At 43.4% G+C, this 26,931-nt stretch overlaps 1 protein-coding gene across 1 annotated transcript in view; it reads left to right on the forward strand.

The window, feature by feature from the left end:
* The first annotated feature begins 302 nt into the window (after positions 1-302).
* Positions 303-26,931, forward strand: part of grsf1 (G-rich RNA sequence binding factor 1) — a 32,293-nt gene continuing 5,664 nt past the window's right edge. The window contains exons 1-7 of the mRNA XM_060851391.1: positions 303-586; positions 6,212-6,359; positions 8,944-9,099; positions 13,552-13,695; positions 17,014-17,152; positions 24,272-24,441; positions 25,963-26,075. Coding sequence (XP_060707374.1) covers positions 392-586; positions 6,212-6,359; positions 8,944-9,099; positions 13,552-13,695; positions 17,014-17,152; positions 24,272-24,441; positions 25,963-26,075 — 1,065 coding nt within the window. The 5' untranslated portion in view covers positions 303-391. The remainder of the gene's footprint in view (positions 587-6,211; positions 6,360-8,943; positions 9,100-13,551; positions 13,696-17,013; positions 17,153-24,271; positions 24,442-25,962; positions 26,076-26,931) is intronic.

Genomic DNA, 26,931 nt, shown 5'->3' on the forward strand with positions numbered 1-26,931 from the left:
ATGGGTGGCGCTGTGTGTGGAGCTAATGGGTAGCCTCCCGTGCTATGGGTGGCACTGTGTTATGGAAGTTAATGAGGCAGCCTTCCATGCTATGGGTGGCGCTGTGTATGGAGGTTAATGAGGCAGCCTTCCGAGCTATGGGTGGCGCTGTGTGTGGAGGTCAATGAGTAGCCTCCGGTGCTATGGGTGGCGCTGTGAGTGGAGGTTAATGGTTAGCCTCCCGTCCTATTGGTGGCGCTGTGAGTGGAGGTCAATGGATAGCCTCCCGTCCTATGGGTGGCGCTGTGTGTGGAGGTCCTGTAGCCGATGCCGGGGCCTCTGAGAGAGGGGAGAGGCTGCTGGCGGTACCGGCTCTGGCGAGCGATTCAGTCCGGGTCCTGATCCGGTCTCCATGGCCGTCAGCTCCAGGTTTGGTGTCTTCCTGAATCTGCGTGCTCTATCCCGGGCTTACAGCCTGTTGGTGGCCGGAGGCCGGAGTCCCTGCTTCCCGTCAGTGTCGGTGTCAGTGAAGGAGCCGCAGGCCCGGAGTGGGGCCTCGGCCTCGAGTACAGTCAGGGCCGGGCTCCATCCCCGCTACTCACATCAGGTAAGAAGCTGCTGGTGGGAAATGGGGATTACGACCAGAAATGCACCCTCATAAATCCACATAAACCTTTTAAATCCACATAAACATCTTTGCAATTGAAGAAATATAAATGTATTTATAAAATACTGTTAAAGTGTTAAGTGCTTAATTATGGAAAATATAAACTCATGATGTAAATGTCCCATTTCAAAAAAATCTTAGTAAAATACTTATATAAAGTATTTTATGTGTGTCAGCATTGAGAATAATATTGTATTTGATATGCATTTATTTATGGATAATTGTGTGTAATTGCTGTATTACTGCAGCTTGTACTCAAAGCATTTAATGTTGTAAAGATGAGATTAGATTACTTACAGTGTGGAAACAGGCCCTTCGGCCCAACAAGTCCACACCGACCCACCAAAGCACAACGCACCCATACCCCTACATTTACTCCTTACCTAACACTACGGGCAATTTAGCATGGCCAATTCACCTGACCCGCACATCTTTGGACTGTGGGAGGAAACCGGAGCACCCGGAGGAAACCCACGCAGACACGGGGAGAACGTGCAAACTCCACACAGTCAGTCGCCTGAGTCGGGAATTGAACCCGGGTCTCAGGCGCTGTGAGGCAGCAGTGCTAACCATTGTGCCACCGTGCCGCCCACTAAAATGCCCTTTGGTTGATCATTACAGACAGTTTTACAACACAACACACAGCTAGGTATTAGGATAAATAACCACAACTTGATCAAGGAGGAGTTCAGTTTAAAGGGGTTTCTAACGGAGGAGGAGGGGGATGCAGGGATTTAGGGAGGGGATTTCAGAATTAGGACCCAGGCCACTGAAGGCACAGCTGCCAACGACAGAGTGACTCAAATCAGGGAGATTTGTTCACTGGAGACCAGAATTAGGTTCCCTAGTGGGAGAGACTAGACCTAGGGGATACAGTTTAAAAATAAGGCACTGACTATTTAAGACTATGTTAAAGCTAGGTTAGTTGATTATTTGACTAACAAGTCAGTCAAAGGGTAACAGGTAGGCAGGAACATGAAGTTAATCAAATCAGTCAGGATATTAATTGACAAGAAGACTTGAGGGACTGAATAGCCTACTCCTGATTTGTTGGGATATGAATTCTGGGATCTGAAGTTTGAAGAACTATTTTTAAGATATTAGGAGAAAGGTATAGAGGGGATGTCAGAGGTAGGTTCTTTACGCAGAGGGTTGTGAATGCATGGAATGCATTGCCAGTGGTGGTGGTGGAAGCAGTGTCATTCGGGACATTTAAGCGACTGCTGGACATACACATGGAGAGCAGTGAGTTGAGGGGTACGTAGGTTGAGTTATTTTACATAATGATTAATCCTTGGCACAACATCGTGGGTCGCAGGGCTTGTTCTGTGCTGTACTGTTCGATGTTCTAACTGGAGACTGGGAGGGATGAGGCCCAGGTGAGATTTCAAAACTAGGATGAGAATTTTTAAAATACAGGTGTGTCCAGACTGGGAACTAATGCAGCTAGCACAACGTTAATGTATTAGTGTGAGAGTGTATTTATTCATGTTCCTAGTAAACACTGGTTAACTATAACGGATGCAGGTAACACACTCTGTTGCTCACCAGCCTTCTCCTAACCAGTGAGTTTTAAAAGCCTCTTCATTTGATCACATCTGATTCACTCCAGTGGGTGCATCAGTTCAGCAATATTGTCTGGATGTTTGTGTTCATCTACCTAGATAACATTTAGCTGAACTTTTCCATTTTGTTTTTGGCTCATTGGTACTCTTATGATATTCATCTTTGGCGTGCAGTTGTTGCCAGCTGGCCCACCATTTATTGCCTGTCCCTAATAGCCCTGGAGCAGCTGCTGGTGAGTTGCCTGTTTGAACTGCTGTGGTTCATTAGGTGGAGGGACAGCCACAGTTCTTTTGGGAAGAGAGTTCCAGGGTTTTGTGTCTTTGACAGTGAAGGAATGCTGGATATACTTTCATGTCAGGATGACCTATGACTTGGAAGAGAACTTGCAAGTTTCTGATCATAGAAAATAGGGGCAGGAATAGGCCATTCAGCCACTCATCTTGCCCCTCCCCCCAGATGGTAGTGGACACAGGTTTGGAAGATGATGCTGAAGGATCCTTCATAAATCTCTGCAATGCAACTCATAGATGGAGAAAGTGAGCACTGCAGATGCTGGAGAGTGTGGTGCTAGAAAAGCACAGCCGGTCAGACAGCATCCAAGGAGCAGGAAAATCGACATTTAGGGCATAAGCCCTTCATCAGGAATGAGGCTTGTGGCCCGAGAGTGGGTAGCTGGGAATCCGATAGGTAGCTGAAGATGGGGGTGATGGTGATAGGTCAGAGAGGAAGGTGGAGTGGATAGATGGGAAGGAAGATGTACAGATAGGGCAGTTCAAGCTGACTACGATAAGGTTGAGACTACGATAAGGTGGGGCGAGGAGAAATGGGGAACCTGGTGAAATCAAACTCAAGCATGTCTTCATCATCCACATCTCAGGTGCTAGGTCCAAGTTAAGACCCTACACATGAGCAACGTCAGCTTTTCCCCCCCATGTCTTATTGAGATTTTTCTAACTCTGAAGCACAGCCTTGCATTGTCACTGGTTTAGCTCTCTCTGCTGTTAAAACCCAAGTCTATAGCTTTATCACCTTCAAGGTCAACCAGGGATGGACTGAGACTGCTGGCCCAACCATCGAAGCCTACATCCTGTGAGTGAATGAAAGACACGGTCTCACTCTTTGTTCATTATCTACAACCAGTTCCGAGTGCTTCATTTAATGTTCTAAAGAAGAATCATACTTGACTTGATATGTTAACTCTCTCTATCTCCACAAGTGCTGCCAGACTTGCTGAGTTTCCCCCAGCATTCTGCGTGCCTCATGAAATGCGGTTCATCACTACAGCACATCCCATACTATTACCCTCCCCTTTTGTATTTTGTGCACCTTAATCTCCTTCAGCTTGCTTCCTTTTCCTCCTTGATCCTACTCTGCCAACCTTGGAGATCCAACTCCACTCTGTATACAAGCTGGATTCTCCCAGTATTAACTTTCTGATCATAGAAGCATAGAAAATGGGAGCAGGAATAGGCCATTCAGCCCTTTGAGCCTGCCCCACCACTCCAGTGTGATATCTCTGATTATCCAACTCAGTCCCCTGTTCATGTTTTCTTCCACACCCTTTAGCCCTAAGATCTGAATCTAACACCGTCTTAAGAAGGTTCTAGGCTGTGATCTCAATTTTCTTTTGATAGAGAATCCCGTAGGCTCGCATTCTCTGGGTGGAGATGTTTCTCCAGTATCAGTCCGAGATGACCTCCCCATACCCTTAGATTGTGACCCGCAGTCAATAGGAAACAGGTATGTAGGTGAGAGGGTGCATTCACTGTACTCGACTTAGATTTCAGCAAGGCCTTTGGTTAAGGATCCACTTGGTGGACTGATAACAAAGGGAGGAGCCCATGGGATGCAAGGACATTTGGTAAATTGGTTCCAGAATTGGTTAGGTGGCAGAAAGCAGTGGATAATGTTCAGGGAGTATTTTTGTGATTGAAACGCTGTGTCCAGTGCAGTTCCACAGGGTTCAATGTTGGGACTCTTGCTGTTATGCTGTTATGGTATCTGTAAACAATTTTGGCTTGAATGCAGGAGGGTTGTTCTGTAAGTTCACAGATGATACAAAAATTGCAGTGTTGGCAAATAGTAAGGAGGATAGTTTTAAATTACAGGAGGATATAGATGGGCTGATCAGTGGCCAATGGAATTCAATTCAAATAATTGAGAGATGATGTACTTGGGCAGGAAGGCCAGGCAAGGGTCAGGAAGACCAGGCAAGGGTATACATGGTGTTTGATAGGACTCTGAGAAGCACCAATTACCAGAGGGACCTTGTATGTGCAGCCACTGGTCCCTTAAGGTAGTGAGACAGGTACATAATGTTGTTAAAAAGGCACATGGGATACTTACCTTTATCAGTTGAGTTAGAGAGTTGAAAATCAGGTAGGTTTATACTGGAACTGTATAAAACATTGGTTGGATCACAGGTAGAGACTAGTGTACAGTTCTGGAATGGACATTGTAGGGGGATGTGTTTGCACTGGAGAGAGTACAGAGGAGAGGAGAGTCACTAGGATGTTGCCTGGGCTGGAGAGCTTCAGTTATAAAGATCAGTTTAGCATATTGGTTAGCAAGTGGAGTTGGAACAAGGGGTCTGTTTCTGTGCTGTATATCTCTGTGACTCTATAAGAGATTTTGGACAGACTGGGATGGATCTCCTTAGAAGACTGAAGGGGACATGATTGAGATGTATGAAGTGATGAGGGGCATAGACAGAGGAACATCTCCCCTTGGTTGAGGGATGAATCACAAGGATGAAACATTTAAGAGAAGGGGCTGGAGGGTTTAGAGGGGCTGTGAGGAAAAATATTTTCAATCAGGGGGTGATGGGGAAGCTGCCTGTAATGGTGCTGGAGGTAGGAACTCTCATAGCATTGAGGAAGTATTTTAGATGTGCACTTGTGTCATGGCATAGAGTGCAATGGAAAAAACACTGGAAAATGGGATGAAAATAATCAGCTGGTTCTTTTTATCTGGTGCATACAGAGTGGCCAACAGATCTTTACCATGAAGTAAATCTCAATGACTACAACCCTGTGAAATCCTGTTAGAATTTTAGTCTTGTTGCGAAGTCCTTCCATACACACTACTGACCAGCTAAGCATTTGTATATAATTTGGGAGTAAACTGAATGGAGGGTGAAGAAAAGGGTCAAGCTTCAGATAAGTTCATTTGTGGCTGTAAGTTAGGTCAGCCATTTTGGGGGATAAGTCTCGCCCTCCCTCCCAGTCTCATTCTGATTCAGTGATCAATGTCAGTCTTGCAGCCTCCAGCCTCACAACTACCTCCTTTATATTGCTCACTCCCACCTCTACCTTACCTCCACTGCTGTCAAAACATTTACTCAAACTCTCAAATACCCAACTGTCCAGTCTCCAGCCATCGGACTTTGCTAATCGTCAAATTGTGCAAATATCTGCCTCTGGTATCTCCTTTTCAATTAAAGTCCTGCCCATCCTCATCATCATCCTCCGTGATTGTCTCTGGTTGCTGCATAACCCCAGAATGAAATGTAAAATCCTCTCCTCCCCCCACGCAATCCCTCTGGGTTCTTATTCCCACCTCATCACCCTCCAGCCTTTTATCATTGTTTTCCAGTGATTGTTTTTCCAAAGGGCCCAGCGTATTCCTCACCAAGCTGGTCATGATAAAGTCAGCACTGTTCGATTTTTGTTAATTGGACAGATTTTGTTTAGACTTCAGTCCACTGAAAATACACCTTGTTCAAAAATGGGCCAGGTTTTGACAAAATATGGGCCAGCTCACAGTTGTGTGATGGAAATCTGTGGCTCGGTGCCCAGATATACATTGTGAAGAATCATCATTGTGGACTCAAAATGGTAAATCTGTTTCTGTCTCCACAGATGCTGCATTTCTCCAGCATTATCTTCCGGTTTTGTTTCAGATTTCCAGCAATGGCAGTGCTGTGTGATTCTATATCAGGCATTGCTTCTGTGCTGTTTGTAGCCAGTCACCGTACTCTATTCCTTGTTTGTTTTCCAGGAGCCATTTCAACCTGTGCACGAAGACTATCCCCCACTCCCTGATTATGTGCCAGCTCCAGTAGAGATGGGGACCGATGTGTTTGTAGTCAGGGCTCGGGGATTGCCGTGGTCCTGCTCTGCAGAAGATGTGCTGAGTTTTTTCTCAGGTAAGCTATTTACCACAATCTAGATCTAAATCCTATCCATTTAATTTCTGCCCCTTGAGACTGATAGTAGCGTGACAGCTGCTTTATAAGAGTTGTTTGTTTTAAATCTGTTGTGGAGTCCGATTTGTATTGCGATGTTTTTGTTGAAGACAGAGAGTACCTCTGTGCTAGCTGGTCCAACAACGGTAACATTCTCATTCTCAAGCCCAAATGCTTTTGTAGCCTTGCCGTCCCTATTTCTGGGAACACACGGCCTCCGAGCTGACCTTCCATTTAAGTTAATCAAAACCAAAATTGCTGGAGACTCAGGTGTGGCAGCTTACAGTCCAATATAACTTTATCCTGCAGTTTGATCTCCCAACCTTTTCTTGCATTTTGTGTTGCCCTTCAGAGCTGCCCTACATCCTGTTGTGGTCGTGCAGATGTGCCTTCTCTGTCACTATTAACACTCCCTATTCCTTTTGTTCTGTGATTTCTAATGTCCTTCAACCTCTAAATTTCCCCTGTTCCACTTGCTCCTCCCCATCTTTTTCCACCATCTCAAACCCATCAAGTCCCCTTTAGTTTTGAGGAAGTCATTATTGGACTCGAAGCATAACATTAAGGAGAAAATTGCAGCATAAATAGGGTTAAATTGTTTGCAAGCATGTCACAATGGACATTGTGAGAGTGATTTTCCTAGTCTTTACCTCAGTGCAGCACCAGTTTCCAGGGTTCAAAGGCAAAGATAAGAACTTTAAAATTAAGGTGTTACTTGAAGCAGAAGCCAGAATAGATTAATCAATGGAGTGATGGGACTTGATGCAAGTTAGGATAGGGGTAGCAGAGTCTTGAATGAACTCAAATGTAAGGAGTGTGTGAGGCTGACTAGGAGAACATTAGTATAGTTGAGTCTGAAGGTGTCAGACCTTGTGAGTTTCAGCAGTAAGTGTGCTGAAGCAGGGACAGAGTCATGCTGTAGATAGATGGTCTTACGATGGAGGGAATAATGAGGTGGCATGTTGTGCTGGGGGTCACATATTGATACTGACATTGCAGTCAGCTTAGGGCATCTGACACTGGCCAGGGAGAGGGATGGACTCAGTGGCAGTTTGTAGCAAAAATTGAAGCCATTGAACTTGATAAGAGATCAACAGTTGCAATAGCTCATGGAGAACTGAAGTAGATACAAATCCTTTCACTTGGTTCTTTCACATGCATGTTTTCTGGTTGTCATTGTTAGTTTGCAAATGATGATGCAGCTCAGTTCCGTTCAATAGCATAATTTCCTGGTTTGGAGTATAATTGCCGAGCTGGGAAGCTGGTTTGCAAGCGTTTTGTCCCCTGTCTAGGTGATATCTTCAGTGCTTTGGAGCCCCCTGTGAAGCGCTGCTGTACTGTGTCTTCTGGAATTTATTTGGTTCCGTTCCTGCTGCTTCTGGATGTTCATTGTAATGGCCGGTACATTGGGTCCAGGTCTACGTGTTTATTGATAAGAGTCTGTGGATGAGTGCTATGCTTCTCAAAATTCTCTGGCTATCCTCTGTTTGGCTTGTCCTATGATCATTGTGTTGTCCCAGTCGAATTTGTGGTCCTTGTCATCTGTGTGTTGTGACTACTGGGGACAGCTGGTCGTGGCAAGTTGGTGTTTGTGGATGCGGTTTACCAGTTGTCTGCCTGTTTGATCTATATACAGAAGAACCTCGATTATCCGAATGACACAGGCGGGGAGTATATTGTTGGATAATCAAATGTCGGATAACACCGTTTAGCCAAGCATCGGGATCTTGCTGGATAATCTGAAATTTGGATGATCGAGGTTCCTCTATAGTGTTTTGTGCAGTCTTTGCATGGAATCTTGTAAATTACATTAGCCTTAGGTATCTGGTCTTTTGTCCTGGTGAGTTGTTGTCTGAGTGGGACTGTCGGTTTATGGGCTGTCATGAATCCAGTGGGCAGAGAGGTCTGGCTGTCAGTTCCATGACGTTTTTTTATGTAAGGTGGCATGGCTAGTGAGTCAAGTCATGGTATGGCCTTGTCATGTTGTTTGTCTCATTGATGATGTCACCTAGACAGGAGATGAAATGTCTGCAGATCAACTTCCCAGCTCAGCGAACAGACCTGCAACCACGGCAACTGGCACCTGAGCTACTAACCTTTCCACAAACCCTGAATAGTTTCATCTTGGACTGATGGTGAGAGAGTTTCCTGTCCAGAGTATTTTAAAGAGTATTGTGTTGCATCTAACTCGCTTCTGTTTGCAACAAGTCAGTAATAATGTGTAAAATGGGTGCTTGATGGACCAGTTGGCACAGAGCACTGTCAGAGACAGTGCAGCACAGTGGTAAGTGTGTAGATGCTGTGATTCGAGAATATGCAACACGCGCTGGCTGACTGGTGCGTGGTAATGTCTATGTTCCACGCAATCCTCTGCCACCCTTGTTCACCTAGTGTTATTCCCAATCAGTCAGTGATATGTGTACATGTGTTGGGTTGCAGATGTCAAACCTGTTTGGTCTGCTGGTAGTCCGGTTTTCTGCTGTGTCTCTGGGTGTGGACTCAGGCTTTCTCTTTGTCTACATATCTCTTTGTTTCTCTGGATTAGATTGTGGCGTTGTGGATGGTATTAAAGGTGTGCACTTCCTGTGCAGCAGAGGTGGCAAGCCAAGTGGAGAAGCAATTATTGAACTTCAGTCTGCAGAAGATGTGAAAAAAGCTCTGGAAAAGCACAAGAAATACTTGGGGCAGCGTTACATTGAAGGTATAGTATCATGAATCCTGAATTACAAGGTCTGAGGAACCTTTTCTTCTCCTGTATAATTATACATCATAGGAAGAAGTCATTCAGCTCAATGTCACTTTGCAAGTGCTGTCTATTTTATCCAATGTGCTCGTAACCATTTACAGATTTCTTCAAAATTATTTGTATTTCCCTGGTGCGTTTCCCCAAGGCCAGTCAGAATTGACTTGTCAACCGATCAGCGACTTGTTCTCATGCAGAATAAGTTGTTCCTCCCTTCAAATTTTGCATTCTTGCATCTGTTAATGTGAGGGCAAGACAAAAGATTTTGACAACATGACTCATTTTTCTCAGCGATACTCAAGTTCCATCCTGCCCAGCAACTGTTCATCCTTCGCAGATGTTTATCTGTTGTCCTTTTGAAAGTTGCTGTTGAATAAGTTACTACTGCCTTTTTAGTACATTTCAGATCATAGCTCACGGTCTAAAAAGGTTTACTGCTATTGCCACCTCTGGTTCTTTCACTTGAAACTGTCTTCTAGTCTGGCAATGATCTAATGTAGATCATAGAATTCCTACAGTGTGGAAACAGGCCATTTGGCACAATAAGTCCACAATGACCCTCCAAAGAGTAACCCACCCAGACCCATTCCCCTAACCTATTACTCTATATTTAGCCCTGACTAGAGTCATACAGCATGGAAACAGACCCTTCGGTCCAACCCGTCCACGCCGACCAGATATCCCAACCCAATCTAGTCCCACCTGCCAGCACCCGGCTCATATCCCTCCAAACCCTTCGTATTCATATACCCATCCAAATGCCTCTTAAATGTTGCAATTGTACCAGCCTCCACCACATCCTCTGGCAGCTCATTCCATACATGTACCACCCTCTGCGTGAAAATGTTGCCCCTTAGGTCTCTTTTATATCTTTCCCCTCTCACCCTAAGCCTATGCCCTCTAGCTCTGGACTCCCTGACCTCAGGGAAGAGACTTTCTCTATTTATCCTATCCATGCCCCTCATAATTTTATAAACCTCTATAAGGTCACCCCTCAGCCTCTAACGCTCCAGGGAAAACAGCCCCAGCCTGTTCAGCCTCTCCCTGTAGCTCAAATCCTCTAACCCTGGCAAAATCCTTGTAAATCTTTTCTGATCCCTTTCAAGTTTCACAACATCTTTCTGATAGGAAGGAGACCAGAATTGCACGCAATATTTCAACAGTGGCCTAACCAATGACTTGTACAGCTGCAACATGACCTCCCAACTCCTGTACTCAATACTCTGACCAATAAAGGAAAGCAAACCAAACGCCTTCTTCACTATCCTATCTATCTACGACTCCACTTTCAAGAAGCTATGAACCTGCACTCCAAGGCCTCTTTGTTCAGCAATACTCTCTGGGACTGTACCATTAAGTGTATAAGTGCTGCTAAGATTTGTTTTCGCAAATGCAGCACCTCGCATTTATCTGAATCAAACTTCATCTGCCACTTCTCAGCCCATTGGCCCATCTGATCAAGATCCTGTTGTAATCTGAGGTAACCCTCTTTCCTGTCCACTACACCTCCAATTTTGGTGTCATCTGCAAACTTACTAACTGTACCTCTTATGCTCACATCCAAATCATTTGTATGAATGACAAAAAGTAGAGGATCCAGCACCGATCCTTGTGGCACTCCACTGGTCACAGGCCTCCAGTCTGAAAAACAACCCTCCACCTCCACCCTCTGTCTTCTACCTTTGAGCCAGTTCTGTATCCAAATGGCTAGTTCTTCCTGTATTCCGTGATATCTAACCTTGCTAATCAGTCTCCCATGGGGAACCTTGTCGAGTGCCTTACTGAAGTCTATATAGATCACATCTCTCACTCTGCCCTCATCAATCCTCTTCGTTACTTCTTCAAAGAACTCAATCAAGTTTGTGAGACATGATTACCCATGCACAAAGCCATGTTGACTATCCCTAATCAGTCCTTACCTTTCCAAATAAGCGAACATCCTGTCCCTCAGGATTCCCTCCAACAACTTGCCCACCATCGACGTTGACTACTGTACCTAACGTTCATATCCCTGAACATTATGAGCCATTTAGCATGGCCAATTCACTTACCCTGCACATCTTTGGACTGTGGGAGGAAACAGGAGCACCCAGAGGAAATCCACGCTGACAAGGGGAGAATGCGCAAACTCCACATGGAGGCTGGAATCGAACTTGGGTCCCTGGCACCGTGAGGTAGTCATACTAACCACTGAGCCACCGTGCCACGTTCTGATTTTCTTAGTCACCTGTGGCCAAGCCTGGTGTAGTCTAAGATTTTCATGAAGTTTTGAGTTTCCTTGCTATTACTATGAACTGCCACGGTGTTATTCCATGTGTTGACATTGAGCTGAGTCTTTGTTGCCATTTGCTGTGATGGTCCCAAGGGGCTGAATGCTATTCTGTTGTGCAGCATCTCCGAGGCGAGGGAGGTAGAGGTTGGGTCAACATCCTGCAGGCTCTGACAATCGCTGACTTTTATAAATGATCACTGGCTATTGTACAGAAACCCCTGTCCCATATACTTATCCAGAGGACTCTGTCCTGTGATACTGTCATGTTACCACTAATGTTTAGCAACACTTGCAGTTGAAATAAAATCCTTTTTAGCCTTAATAACCGATATAATCTTCATAGTTTGCAGGCTTGGATCAAATTATTCTGATATGTAACTGAAACATGAACGGTAGCATAACCAGTGCCTCAGAAAAGCAGCCCTTACAGATTATGGTAGAATAATGGTGATAAAGGCCAGGAGAGAGTGGCTGGGCTGAGTGGCTTAATTTTGTTATGTTGGATTTTTTTTTGGTTCCAAATGGAATCAGCAAAAGTGACTTTGCCTTGCATCGACGTCTGCTCAGCAATAAACAACCCAGAGTGTATAATTAATGTTTTCAGTCCAATCTGAATCTTTTGGTTTTGAAGAAGAGTCTTTGAACTTGAAACGTTAATTTTATTTCTTTCACCACAGATATTGCAAGGCCTGTTTTCTATTTTTATTTCAGATCTCCAGCATCTACTGTAGTTTGCTTTTGGTGTTTAAAATATAAACAGAAAATGCTAGAAATGTTCAGGGAAGACAAATCTGCAGAGACGTATCTACGGATGCTGTCTGATTTGATGAGGATTTGTTTATATTTCAGGTTTCCAACATCAGTATTTTGCTTTGTACGTGATATATACATCATCCTGGTTCTTTAATAGAATGAGCTTTATGGCCGCAGCCCACATTTAAGCACAGTTAATCATCAGCCATGTTAAGATGTTGATGTAACATCAATCACTTTGTCTCATTATCCAGTCCCAGTACAATACTGCCATTTGATGACTACAAATAGAATGCTATTAAAACCCCCTGATAGGGTAGACATTGTCAGGAGCTCTTTCCTCTATCTGAATGATTGCAAGTTCTGTACCAAAGGCTATCAGTGAGGCTGGAATTAGAGGCCGTTAATTTAAGAGCGTCACTAATATTTTTACTCTAAATCAAGAGAAACCAATTTTTCCTGAAGACTTCTATTGCCTGCCCCAGTTACCCCTTAAAGGTGGGGGTGAGCTTCCTCCTGCAGTCCATGTGCTGTAGGTAGTCACTCATCCCCCCCCTTAGGGAGGGAATTCCAGCATTTTTGACTCAGTGACAGTGAAGAGATGGTGATATATGTCCAAGTCGGGATGGTGAGGCTTGGAGGGGAACATGCAGAAGGTGGTGTCCCTCTGTATTTGTTACTCTTGTCCTACTGGTGCAAGTAGTTTGAAAGGTGATCTCTAAGGATGGACGCGAAGTTGTCAGTTTGTGTTATTTCATTTGACTTAGGGAAATAATAATAAGCATAATTGTTTTGCAAATCCTTTTGATTCATTCCATAACATCCAGCAACATTTGTTACTGTCTCGTCACTCCACCATTGGATGGATGTGTCTTCAACTTCCTGGCTCCCTAGGCTCTGGAATTCCCTCACTAAACTACTCCGCCTCTGACTCATCCTTAACTAAGGTTTTGTCCTTAGTCCTAATATCTCCCTATCTGGCTTAGTGTCAGACTCAGTCTAATTTATGTCCCTGTGAAATATCTTGAGCTTTTTACTGTTAAAGGTACTACAGTATATACAGTAAATGCTAGCCGTTTTCCAACGTACTATAATTAGCCCATGAGCTTTTTTAAAGTTGTCCTAAGCTTCTCCTGAGTTTCTTACTTTGACTGGAGGGGCAGGGCTGGACAGATTATCTCTCTATTGCTCTCTGTACCATCAAGCAGAATCCAAAAAGCACCTTACTTATTTTTGGCATGAAATGGAGAGAACAAAAGTCAAAATGGAGAAATATTGAGATAAATTATAAGTTGTACAGATTAGAATAAAGTATGTGTTTTTCTGAAGAGTAATTTTCACAAAAAGAAGTTAACTAATCAAACATTTTGCCTGACCTGCCCCAGTGTTTGAACTGAACAACAATGATGTCAGCGTCCTACTGAAAAGGCTCCACTCCAGTGAAAGTGAATTGACTGATGGTCGCGTTGTGCGTCTGAGGGGCCTACCGTTTAGCTGTACTGTGGAGGACATCACTCAGTTCTTTGCTGGTTTGTTGACTTTTTCTTTGCAACATCTTTTGTTCTTGACCTGTAGCTGTCTGTGTTTATTTATGTTAAATGCGCTTTGGTGCTGTTCAACTCATCCTAGCATTCTTTCTCCAAGGCACTACCAATTATTTTTTACAAATATTTATCAAAGTCCCCCCCTTTGAAGGTTACTGTTGAATCTGTTTCCATTGATATTTTAATTTACTGCATTAGGGTGGCACGGTGGCACAGTGGTTAGCTCTGCTGCCTCACAGCGCCTGAGACCCGGGTTCAATTCCCGACTCAGGCGACTGACTGTGTGGAGTTTGCACGTTCTCCCCATGTCTGTGTGGGTTTCCTCCGGGTGCTCCGGTTTCCTCCCACAGTCCAAAGATGTGCGGGTCAGGTGAATTGGCCATGCTAAATTGCCCGTAGTGTTAGGTAAGGGGTAAATGTAGGGGTATGGGGGGGTTGCGCTTTGGCGGGTCGGTGTGGACTTGTTGGGCCGGAGGGCCTGTTTCCACACTGTAAGTAATCTAATCTAATCATTCCAGATCAAAACTGCTGTTCTTGCTGATTCTGTTTTGAGAGAATTAGTTTAATTGCTGCATCTTGGTCTTTGTGAAGTTCTGTGAATCAGGATCTTCTGCCCATTTATTCTGACAGTCCTATTAGTTGCTTTAATATGTATTTGCTTAAAGTAAAAATGTATTTCTCAGTTTTTATGCCCCGTACCCACTGTGTTGGAAGCCTCGTCCATCTCTTTGATAGAAGGCAAAAAATAGTTGAAGCATTTTAGTGAAGATCTGGAATGGTAAACTGAAGGAGTTCTTGTTTTCAAATAAAAGGATTAAGAGGAATGCAGCTGTTTTGGCCTATCTTATTGAATCAGGCCAAATTGATTAAAATGATCATCTAATCATGATTGTGAGCTCTCATTTTCTTATCTGGCTTGAAATAAAATCCCTGAATAATTTGTATGAAGCCTGACCTCATCACATGCTCTCCCCTCTGACCTATTGTAATTACTCCCCACCTGCACCTACCTATCCCCTTCCCGGTGACCTTTCCCCACCCCATTCCTCCTATTTATTTCTCAGCCCCCTCTCCTTCCGACATTTCTGATGAAGGGTTTATACTCAAAACGTCGACTCTACTGTTCCTCGGATGCTGCCTGATCGGCTGTGCTCTCCCAGCGCCCCACTTTTCAACCGTTACCACGTGCAGCATGCTCGTCAGTCTGTACTGTGACTGAGCCTGAACTGTGCCATTGGGAATTGAAGACAGTGCTTTACTTCTACATTTAAATCCTAATATATACAATTTTAGATTGGTTGATGATATTTGTTGGAAAGCTGTGCAGAGGCAAGGTGGCAAAATCTGCTAAAATAGGAGGGAAAGTACATTGTTTTTTGTTTGTTGTGGGAGTCACTGTCTGTGATAGAGCTCTGAGCTTTAGCAAGGACACCCATGGAGGGAAGGGGGCACCCATCGAGCCCCAGAGTCTGAACAAGACAAAAGCAGTTTGCACCTATAGGTTGAGTGGACAAAAATCTGGCAGCAAGCCTGGAGCAACATCAAATTCACTTTGTCAGGAAGAATGAAAATGCAGAATGTGTGGAATCCCAAGGTGCGGAGGGATTTAGGTGTTCGGGTACATGAGAAACAAAACCGTAGGATGCAGATAAAACACGTAGTCAAGAACGTTAATGGGATTCTAGCCTTTATTATGAGAAGAATGGGAAAACATAAAGGTGAGAATGTTATGCTTCACTTATACAGGACATTAGTCCACGTGTCAAATACAGTGCAGTTTTGGCCTCCTTATTTAAGGAATAATCTAACAGCATTGTTGCTGGTTCAGAGGAGATTTGCTGGATTGAATGACTTGAGGATGTGTTGGACAGGCTGCACTTGTGTCCATTGGAGTGAAGGGTGAGTTGACACCCTTAATACAATAAGCTTCAATCTGCAGTTTGAGAGGGAGAGGGTACAATCGGAAGTGACAATATTTCTGTTGAATAAAAGGGAACTATGGAGCTATGAGGGAGGAGCTGGCCAAAGTTCAATGGTGCAATACATGACAGTGGAGGAACAATGGCAGATATTTCTGTGTATAATGCTGAAGATGAAGGATCAGTTCATTCCAAAAAGGAAGAAAGATCCGAGGAGTAGGCAGGGGTGGCCGTGGCTGACAAGGGAAGTTAAGAAAGAGTTGCGTAGAGCTCTCAAGGATAGTGGAATCAAGGGTGATGGAGATAAGGCAGGAACAGGATACTGATTAAGGATGATCAGCCATGATAATATTGAATGGTGGTGCAGGCTTGAAGGGCAGAATGGCCTACTCCTGCACCTATTGTCTATTGACTGAAGTATGCAAGATCCTGAGTAGTCTTGACAAGGTGGATGTGGGTAGGATATTTCCACCAGCAGGTCAGCCCAGATCTAGGAGACACTGTTAACTCCATTAGCAGGAGAAATGTTTGCCCTGAGGATTAAGCAGCGTTGGAGCTTACTGCCTTGGAAGGTGGTGGAGGCAGGTTTATTTGATAATTTTAAAACCGAGGTAGATTCTTGTTAAACAGAGGAATCAAGGGGTAGATGAGGGCATTGATTTGTACGCCTTTCAGATTCAACCATGATCTTGTTGAATGGTGGAGTAGGCTCAAGGGGCCAAATGGTCTACTTCAGCACTTATTCTGTATATTTCTGTGTGCTCCTTCGGTACAGCACGTGGAGTTTTAAAGAAAGACATAAATGTTATTGTAAACTAGAGAGTTATTGCACTGTGTTGACATATCTCAATTATCTTGCCAGAATTTATTTTCATTTAATGTTGTGTTCATCACATACTGGTGAACACCATTCTAATTTTGATGGCGAATGCTGCTGTGCACTACTTTCAAATAGTGCGTATTACGGAGCAGCCACCTTCACAAATGCTGTGAGTACTTGCTACAGGACGAAAGTGAGGGCTGCAGGTTCTGGGCATTAGAGTCAAGGGCTTTTGCCCGAAACATCAATTCTCCTGCTCCTCGGATGCTGCCTGACCTGCTGTGCTTTTCCAGCACCACACCCTTGACACTATTTGCTACAGGAACCTAGTGCCACCTTCATGGAATTGTAGACAGTTATGAGTTGTATTCTCAGTAGCAAATGGTTTGAGTGTGTTCTGATTCACTCTGGTTGTTGGTAACAAAGGGATGAGTTCTTCAAACTCTGTCAGAAGTTCCAGCTTCCTGAAATAAAAGGGAGGGCATTGTAACCTTAGCTTCATGTCACTGTATTGTCTACTAGTCATATCGAAGGATGTTTTTTTCTGAATATCATTAACTTTAGGATTGGAGATTGTCGAAGATGGTGTAACCATAACGAGGGATCACCGTGGAAGAAATACAGGAGATGCTTTTGTGCAGTTTGTGTCTCAGGAAGTCGCAGAACAGGCCCTGACGAAAGACCGACAAATGATAGGCTCCAGGTAGGTGCTCGCTTCGAAGTGAAAGAACAAAATTGCATTCTAAATGGAATTGTCCTGATTCTAAAGCATCTGTTAAGCAACCAATGAATCGTCTTTATTTCAGTCAAAAAAAATCTTGCACTAGAATGCAAGCAACAAGGCCACACACAAGTAGGTTTTGTTTGTTGAAGGTCAGTCACTTCAGCTCATTGTTGCTTGCCCCCAAGTCTTTTTTAAATCTACTTCTGTCACCTTAATAAATTTTCCCCCAGTCTTGAAATCCCCAACCTAGGGAAAAGAGCACTACCATTAACCCTATCTATACCCCACATTATTTTATAAACTTCTATAAGCTCCTGGACGTCACTGCAGTTTTCCAAGGTAGATATGTTTGAACCACCTGCTTAGACTTGTGGGACACTACCACAGCACCACCAACCCTCTTAAATTCCTCAGGACGGTGTCCTAGGCCAGTCACCTCAGCTGCTCTCGTGGTCAGAAGTGGGATGGTCACTGATGATTGTACAATTTTCATGATTCTTCAGGTACTGAAGCATTTCATGTCCAAATGCAGCAAGACATGAACAATGTCCAAAGTTGGGCTCATAATTAACAGGTAACAAGTACCAAGCAATCCCCATCTCCAACAAATGTGAATCTAACCATTGCTCCTTGACATTCAATGGCATTACCATCATTGAATTTCACACTGTGAATATTCACACTATTTAAATACTGTGGCTGCAAGAACTGGCCAGACACTAGGAATCCTGTGGCAAGTAACTCACCTCTTGATTCCCCAAAGCCTATCCACCATCTACAAAACACAAGTCAGGAGTGTGTTAGAATACTCTGCACTTGCCTGGATGAATGCATCTCCAACAACACTCAAAAGAAGCCTGGTGTGATCCAGGACCCACTACCCTGCTTGATTGTCACCACATCCACATACACTCACTTCCTCCACCATTGATACACACTAACAGCGGTCCCATCTATGAGACACACTGCAGAAATTCACCAAAGCTCATTCAACAACACCTTCCAAATCCATAACCACTATCACCCAAAAGACAAGGGAGTGGTTACGTTGGGACATTACACCTACAACTTTCCCTCTGAGCTGCTTACTATGCTGTCTTGGAAATATTGCGCTGTTTCTTCAGTGTCTTTGGATCAACATCCTTGAATTTCCTCCCTGAGGGCATTGGGAGTAATTTACACCAAATGGGCTGCAGTGGTTCAAGAAGGCAACTTCACCACCACCATCTTGAGAGTAACTAGGGACATGCAATAAATGCTGTCCTCTGAATGAATTTTAAAAAAGGTAAAAACAAAAGATGCTGGAAATGCTGCACATTGTGTAGGATCTTTGAAGAGAGAGTGACACAGTGCATCATTGGGGTGCCACGGTGGTTCAGTTGTTAGCATTACTGCCTCATAACAACAGGCACCCAGGTTCGATTCCTGCCTCCGGCAACTGCCTGTGTGGAGTTTGCATGTTCCCTTCGTCTCTGCATGGGCTTTCTCTGGGTCCTCCAGTTTCCTCCCACAGTCCAAAGATGTGCGGGTTCAGTGAATGGCCGTGCTAAATTGCCCGTAGTGTCCATGGATGCGTAGGCTAGGTGGGATAGCTGTGGGAAATGCAGGGTTACAGGGAATGGATGTGATGCTCTTTGAAGGGTTGGAGTGGACTTGATGGGCCGAATGGCCTGCTCCCACATGGTGGGGATTCTGAGCATTTCAGGTTGCAGAGTTACCATTGATGTGGAGATTACAGATAAGAGTATAAATCCTGCAGGCCGTCTTTGGGGTGAGGAAGTGGTATTCCTGGGAGAGAAGTGACATTGTATTGAACATCAAAACAAAAGTGAAATGATGCTGATGCTGGAAGTCTGAAATAGAGAGTGTGGGGGGAGAGATGGAAAGCTGGTTAAAGCGCAGCAGGTCAGGCAGCATCCAAGGAACAGGAAATTCGACGTTTTGGGCACAAGCCCTTCATCAGGAAAGATTCCTGATGAAGGGCTTGTGCCCAAAACGTCGAATTTCCTATTCCTTGGATGCTGCCTGACCTGCTGCGCTTTAACCAGCAACACATTTTCAGCTCTGATCTCCAGCATCTGCAGACCTCACTTTTTACTCGGAGAGATGGAAAGACCAAGTACAAACTGAAATCACTGTAGAAAACCTCATTTAAAAAATCAACAATCTTTTTGCAATAAATCACACTTATTAATACTCTGACTATAGTTGGAAATTCATGGTTTGGGGAATTCCATGAAAAAAATGTCCTGTAATTCCAGTCTCCATTCCAGACCAGGATGATTGGTGACCTGGTACCACCTTTTTTTTGATTCTAAGAAACCTGTTCAGAGATGTTGTTACGTACCTCTGGAGCAGGTGGGAACTTGAACCTCGCTCTCCTGTTGCCTTATTGGTAATTCAAACAAAATAGTTTCAGCTTTACTTTGTTGTCTGAACTTAACTGTCTTAGTAGCTAATGACCTGATTGAGTAGAAAAAGGAGGAAAAGAAATTGGTAATTAAGTTGTGTCTTTCACCTCCAAAATGCTGCAGTCAATGAATTATGTCTGTAATCAATCCAGCCTGCCATTACTTGTGTAGAGAAGTGAGGAAGTTCATTTCAACTGAACACATTTGCTCAGTCTAATGAGACACTCCGTTCAGTGGAAATTAGGTGTGGACCAGAAATGTTAGCTCTGCCTGGAACACACACATCCCATAAAAGGATGTAGAAAAACAAGTGTCCCCAGCCACCAAGTTGTCTGATTATCCATCTCATGGTTATTTGTGGGATGGTCGTTTCCTTCATTATAACAGTGACTGCAACTCAAAGTGTACTTCAATAAAAGAGAAAGACTGTCATAGAGATGTGCAGCATTGAAACAGACCCTTAAGTCCAACTCTTCTGTGCTGCCCAGATATTTCAATCTGACCTAGTCCCATTTGCCAGCACTTGGCCCATATCCCTCAAACCCTTCCTATTCATGTATCCATCCAGATGCCTTTTCAATGTTAAAAATCACACAACACCAGGTTATAGTCCAACAGGTTTAATTGGAAGCACACTAGCTTTCGGAGCAACGCTCCTTCATCAGGTGGTAGTGGAGGGCTCAATCCTAACACACAGAATTTATAGCAAAACTTTACGGTGTGATATAACTGAAATTATACTTTGAAAAATTGATTGTTTGTTAAGCCTTTCATCTGTCAGAATACCGTGATAGTTTCACTTCACTGTTGTAATTGTTCCAGCCTCCACCATTTCCTCTGGCAGCTCATTCCATACAGTCACCACCCTCTGTGTGAAAATGTTATGCCTCACTCCCTTTTTAAAATATTTACCCTGTCCCCTTAAACCTAGGCCATCTAGTTTTGGATTCCCCAACCCGAGGAAAAAATTTTGGCTATTTACCCTATGCATGCTCCCCATGATTTTATAAACCTCTATAAGGTCACCCCTCAGCCTCCAACACTCCAGGGACAGAAGCCCCAGCCTATTCAGCCTTTCCCTATAGCTCAAATCTTGTAATCCCTGCCATATCCTTGTAAATCTTTTCTGCACCATATTATGTTTAACAGCATTCTGCCTATAGAAGGGTGACTGGAGTTGCATGCAGTATTTTCAACAGTGGCCTAAACAATGTCTGTACAGCTGCAACATGACCTCCCAATTCCTATACTCAGTGTATTGACCAATAAAGGCAAGCATGCCAAATGCTGTCTTCACCATCCAATCTACCTGTGACTCCACTTTCAAGGAACTATGCGTTTTCATCCCTGAGTCACTGTCTGCAACACTCCCCAGGGCCCTACCATTAACTGTGTCAGTCCTGCCCTGATTTGCCTTAGCAAAATACAACACCTCACACTTATCTAATTAAACTCCATCTGCCACTCCTCAGTCCATTGGCCCACCTGATCAAGATTCCATTGCACACAAATAATCTTCACTATCCACTACACCACAACCTGTTTTGATGTCATCTGCAAACTTACTAACCATGCCTCAAAACTGATCTATGTGGCATACCACTGGTCACAGGATTCCAGTCTCAGAAACAGTCCTCTACCATCACCCTCTGTCATCTACCCTCAAGTCAATTAGTATCCAATTGGCCAGCTCTCCCTGTACTCCATGTGATCTAACCTTACTAACCAGCCTACCATGTGGAACCTTATTGAACGCTGTGCTGAAGCCCATGTAGGCAATGTCTACCGTTCTGCCTTCATCAATATTCTTTGTCACTTGTTCAAAAAAACTCAGTCACGTTGATGAGACACCATTTCCCACGCACAAAGGCAAATTACTAAACCTCATCCGTCCTTGCATTTCCAAATGCATGTAAATCCTGTCCCTCAGAATCCCTTCCAACAACTTACCCACCACCGATGTCAGGCTCAGCGATCTATAGTTCCATCTTTTCCTTACAGACTTTCTTAAATAGTGGCACCATGTTAGCCAACCTTCAGTCTTCTAGCAAGTCACCCCGTGGCTGTCGATGATACAAATATCTCAACAAGGGACCGGGCAATCTCTCCCCTAGCTTCCCATAACGTTCTGGGAAACACCTGATCAGGTCCTGGAGATTTATCTACCTTTGTGCATTTTAAGACTTCCAGCACCTCCACCTCTGTAATTCAAACTCCTTTCAAGACATCACTTTATTTCCCCAAGTTCCCTAGATTCCATGTCCTTCTCCACAGTAAATGCTGACGTGAAATATTTAATATCTTGCCCATCTCCTGTGGTTTCACACATTGATGTTTAGGTGCAAAAGCCATTCCTTGTGTCCCCTTTTTGTTCTCTTGATTTCCCTATTAAGTATATTTGACTGTCCTTATATTCCTCTAAGGATTCACTTGATCCCAGCTGCCTGTCCCTGCCATATGCTTCCTTTTTCTTAACCAGATCCTCAAAAACTCTAGTCATCCAGCATTCCCTACACCCATCAGCTTTACCCCTCAGGCTAACAGAAACATACTGTTGCTGAACCCTTGTTATCTCGTTTTGAAAGGCCTCCCACTTCCCAGCTGTCCCTTTGTCTGCGAGTGGTCTCGCTCAGTAAATGTTTGAAAACTCCTTTCTAATAAAATTGACCTTACTCCAGTTTAAACTTTTTAAATCAGTTCTTTCCTTTTCCATAACTAATTTAAAACTAATTGAATTATGATCACTTGCCCCAAAGTGCTCCCCACTGCCACCTCAGGCAGTTATCCTGTGGATGCTAGAAATCTAAAATAAAAGGACAAAATACTGGAGTTAAGCAGCATCTAAGGAGAGAGAAATAGTTAACCTTTCAAACCCAATTAGACTTCTCTTCAGAACTAATGACAATTATGATTGATGATTATAAAAATCCATCTGGTGCACTAGTGCCCTATGACGAGGGAAATCTGCCCCCCCACCCTCCATTAACTGAGCTGGCCTGCCTGTGACTCCATACCCATAGATTGCCTCTGAAACAAACTAGCAAGCCAGTTAGTTTGTCAGGCAGTTAGGAAAGGGGACAACATATGGTGGCCTTGTTGGTTCTGCTCGCATCCCATTGAAGATATAAAGAGGAAATATCTGGTCACGATCAGTGTTGTTCTTGAGATTCTGCTCTGTGCAAATTAGTTGCAGTATTTACATTCGGAAAAATAGTTGTTACTGTTAAATCCAATGTAGTATTCAGGAGAGACATTTTTTACCCAGAAGTTGATTAGACTATGAATTGTGCTACCACGGGGAGTTCCTGAGGTCAGTAAGGTAAGGACAGGAAGGAAAAGGGAATAGAAGTCTGTGTGGTGAAGTCAGCGGGTGGAGACCTAGAGCAGTTGACCCACATGGCCTGCTCCTTTGCTGTAAGTTAAATGCAATTCTGTGTAACCCTTGAATTCTACAGTACCTCGACTCAATGGGTAAAGTGATTTCTCCTGCTGCCTGTCTTAAATCCCATGTGTTTAGTAAATTTCTGGTTCCATGTTCATGACTCTTCAGCTGAGATCAGTCTGTTACTTTCTTCTTTTTTCCATCTTTTTGCATTTGTGAACATTTCCGCCATGTCTAGTAACTTTTCATTGTCCCAAATAACATCACCCCAATGTTTCAAATCTGCCCCTGTATTTGTAATTCCTCATCCCAGGCAGCTTTCTAGTGAGTCAGGTTGTACTGTCTCTCAAGTCTCTTACCTTCCTAGGGATGAGCCCATTACTGTCCTCTCGCTGCATTCTTAATGCAATTCTACAGTCTTATCAACATCTCCCTCATTTCATGTTTGTATTTTTTGAGATAAGAATTTAAAAAGTTAATACAATTCTTATTATCCTTTTGACCGGTAAGCGTGTGCCTCCACATCCCTCTGTTCCTCCATAGCATTGGCTCTGATGCTGTTCAGTATGTGTAGCAGCAGTGTTGCCAAGGTTTTTAGTGAGACGTTGGTGCCGCTGACGAGGTCAGCATTTGTTCCCCTCTAATTACCCATGAGCTGAGTGGTTTGCTAGGTCAGTTCAGAGGGTGGATCAGAGTCAACCATGCAGAAAGTGAGCAGGAGGAGGTGATTCAAGCCTGCTCTGCCATTCCGATCGATCATGGCAGATCACCACACTCCACCCCATGTTTCCCCTCCTCCATATCCCCTCACTACCCTCATTTTGCTTGATGTCATTAGAATCCATAAATCTATCCGTTCCTGTCTTGAGTATATTTACACAGCCCTCCTGAAGCAGAGAACTCCAAAGAATCACCAGCTGTGGGTCTGGAGTCACATATAGGCCAGACCAGGCAGATGGTAGATTTCTTTCCCTCAGAATCCATACTGGCTTTTTCAACAACAGATGGCAGTTGTTATGATCATGGCCACCACGTTGAAACTTTCCTTAATTTTCACTTTGATTTGAATTTAAAGGCTACCAGCTACTCTAGTGGTTGCTGCAATGTCCCCAAAGGATTAGTCTGGGGCTTTAGATTACAAAGGTCACTACACTAGCTCCTTCAGTAAATAGGTGTAAGGTTAATTTATTAATAAGGCTGCCCTGAAACAAAGGAACCACGTTAAAGAGAGAGCATTGCCTTAGCTTGCTGTAAGCACTACTTATTCTGAATAACATCTTTGCTATGTTTGTTATTTTTGGTCAGGTACATTGAAATATTTAGGAGCACCAAGAATGATCTCCGTTTATACATCAGTCCTGCAAAGAGACTGCCTCGGTGTCCCACAGCACGGGAAATCGTAACAGATGATGAAAGCTGTACCATAGCTAACAATGAGAGTAATAATGGGGTTCTAGAAGAGAGTATTCAGAATGGTAAGATACATTAATGAGCTAACTGCAAAAAATCAGTACTCTGGCACAATTGTGAACCAATCATTCAGGTTCTGAAAACTACCTTAATTTGCAATAGCATGTTTGCCATCTGAGCTGTGGAATTATATTCCATCCTTGACATGCTACACTGGCATTGACTAATTGTAGTGTTTTAAGCATTAGTGAGAGTTTTAGACCTGTTCTTCCACTTTTGTGTGAAAGATGATGTGAAAAGTTAATGTCAGATGTTGGCGTGAGTTAATTAATTATGGTCAGTTTGAACAAGAAATCATCAGGAAACTTTAAGCTCCGGTTCCATTATAACTGAGTTTTGTTTCTATTGAGTAAGATATTAAGGGATGTGGGACCAAGATAGGATGTATAATTAAATGACCCATGGTCTTGTTAAATGATGGAACAGGCTGGGGGTCTGAATCAATTTAATATTAGATTGCCTGAAGACTTGCCCTGTCTTCGTGTTTCATATCCATAAATAAGAATATATGGAATAGTAACTGAAACAGATTATACGGTCCCTCAAGCCTACTGCGTTGTTTAATATGATCACGTTTGATTTTAACCTCAGTTTAATATTTCTGCCCTGACCACACATTCCTTAATGTCCGTTGGTCTGTCTTGAATCAATTGAGCCACAAATTCCAAAGGTTGATAGTCAGTTTAAAGGATTGCATCTCACCTCAATCCCTTGTTCTGAGATTGAGATTGCTGGGTTTTAGATTTCCCAACCAGGGAGAAAAATCCTCTCGACATCTCCCTGTCAATCCCAATAATAATGTAATTCAGGGGAACCCAATTCATCAATGTTCACCTTGACAACTGCTGATACTTAGGAATGCGATCCCATGCTGATCCAACACATGAATATTACACTCCAGAATGAAATCCAGTCACAACTTGGGACTCTCTGTGTATTTTAACAAGATACATTCTTGTCAATTCTAGGCAATATAGGCCTAAGTCAATTGAATTTCTGTTCTTAAGACCAGCTCCTCTTTTATCAATCGAGTGAATTTTTGTCATACTCCCTCTAAAGTAAACATATCCTAATTTAGGTGAGGCAAATAAATTACTTCGAGCCTGGCCATTCCAGAGTCCTATACAATTGTGTATACTTGCTTTCTCCCATACTCACTCCAGTCCCTTTGGAATGAAGGCTAACACTGTACAGAGGAACCTCTATTATCCGGCATTCGATTATCCAAATATCAGATTCTCGGCAAGATCTCAAGGTCCCGATGCTTGGCTAAACTGTTATTTGGCATTTTGGTATCCAGAATTCAATTAACCGAACGGAATACTCCCTGCCTGTGTCTTTCAGATAATGAAGGTCCCTCTGTATTTGCTTACTTAATGCCTCAGCATCTGACTCTGGAATGTTGTTTAGCTTTAATGGTTAGTTTGGAGTGTTTAACCAGCTACGTTTCTAAGATATTTGGCATTTTAATGTTAAAGCTGTCTTGGTAATCATTTTTTAATAGAATTGTGATTTTCTTTTAATAGTGCAGCTACCTACAAATGATTTAGTATCGAATCACTGTGTTCAAAGATCTGAAGTACATAATGTACATATGAGGGGCCTTCCATTTCGTGTTAATGGACAGGACATTGTAAAGGTAAGTGCCTTGTTCATGAAAAATAATCTTTGTATTTGTAGCACGTGCTGTGTCACACCTTCCAGTCAGTGACCAGGAATGTATGTTTATCTGCATCGTGACAGCACTTGTCTCCGCCGACCTTTGTAAAAAGAGTGACACAATGCCTCTTTACTCTCACTGTTCCTGAAAGCTGCCTATATTGCATGAATGCAGATTGCGAGTTCCTTGTTGTTTAAACAAGGGGCGATTACAAATGTGTTGCTGAAATTGTTAATTGTACCAGTTATTTTGGGCAATTAGACATGTTTATATATCAGAATTACATATGTCCTAACTACTAACCACCCATTCCATTTCCAGTGACCTCTAGAACCCTGTCATGGCTGAGGGCTTTTCTTGTTGACTCTGGACTTGAACATTTTGTAACCTTTGTGATTGGTTGTGTGCATTCAGAGTTTAAAAACATATCCTTTTGCTCAGGAGCCCAAGTTAGGCAAATCCTAAGTGTCTAGCTTTGGTATTGCACAATGTGTAAACAGATCAGACAAAATCAAAACAGCAAGAAGTGGACATTGGAAAGCAGTGTGAGCCTCCAGCCTGTGACCTAACCTAATGGGAGTGACCAGTACAACTGCTGCAGTGATGTTGGCTGAGCAAGAAAGCACAATAGCCAGCTGTTTTAATCCTGTAGACATGAGAGAGGGGTTGTGGTTTCATGTCCAGTCCAAAAAATGGCACAGTGCTACACTCCTTAAGTACTGCAGTGAAATGTCAGTGTGGATTTTGCTCCGGTCTCTGGAGCGGGGCTGGAACCCCTAACTTCTGACTCAGAATTGAGAGTGCTACCAGGTGAGAAACAGCTAGTTCCTTATTG

The sequence above is a fragment of the Hemiscyllium ocellatum genome, chromosome 36 (genome assembly GCF_020745735.1).
Source record: "Hemiscyllium ocellatum isolate sHemOce1 chromosome 36, sHemOce1.pat.X.cur, whole genome shotgun sequence".
NCBI lineage: Eukaryota > Metazoa > Chordata > Chondrichthyes > Orectolobiformes > Hemiscylliidae > Hemiscyllium > Hemiscyllium ocellatum.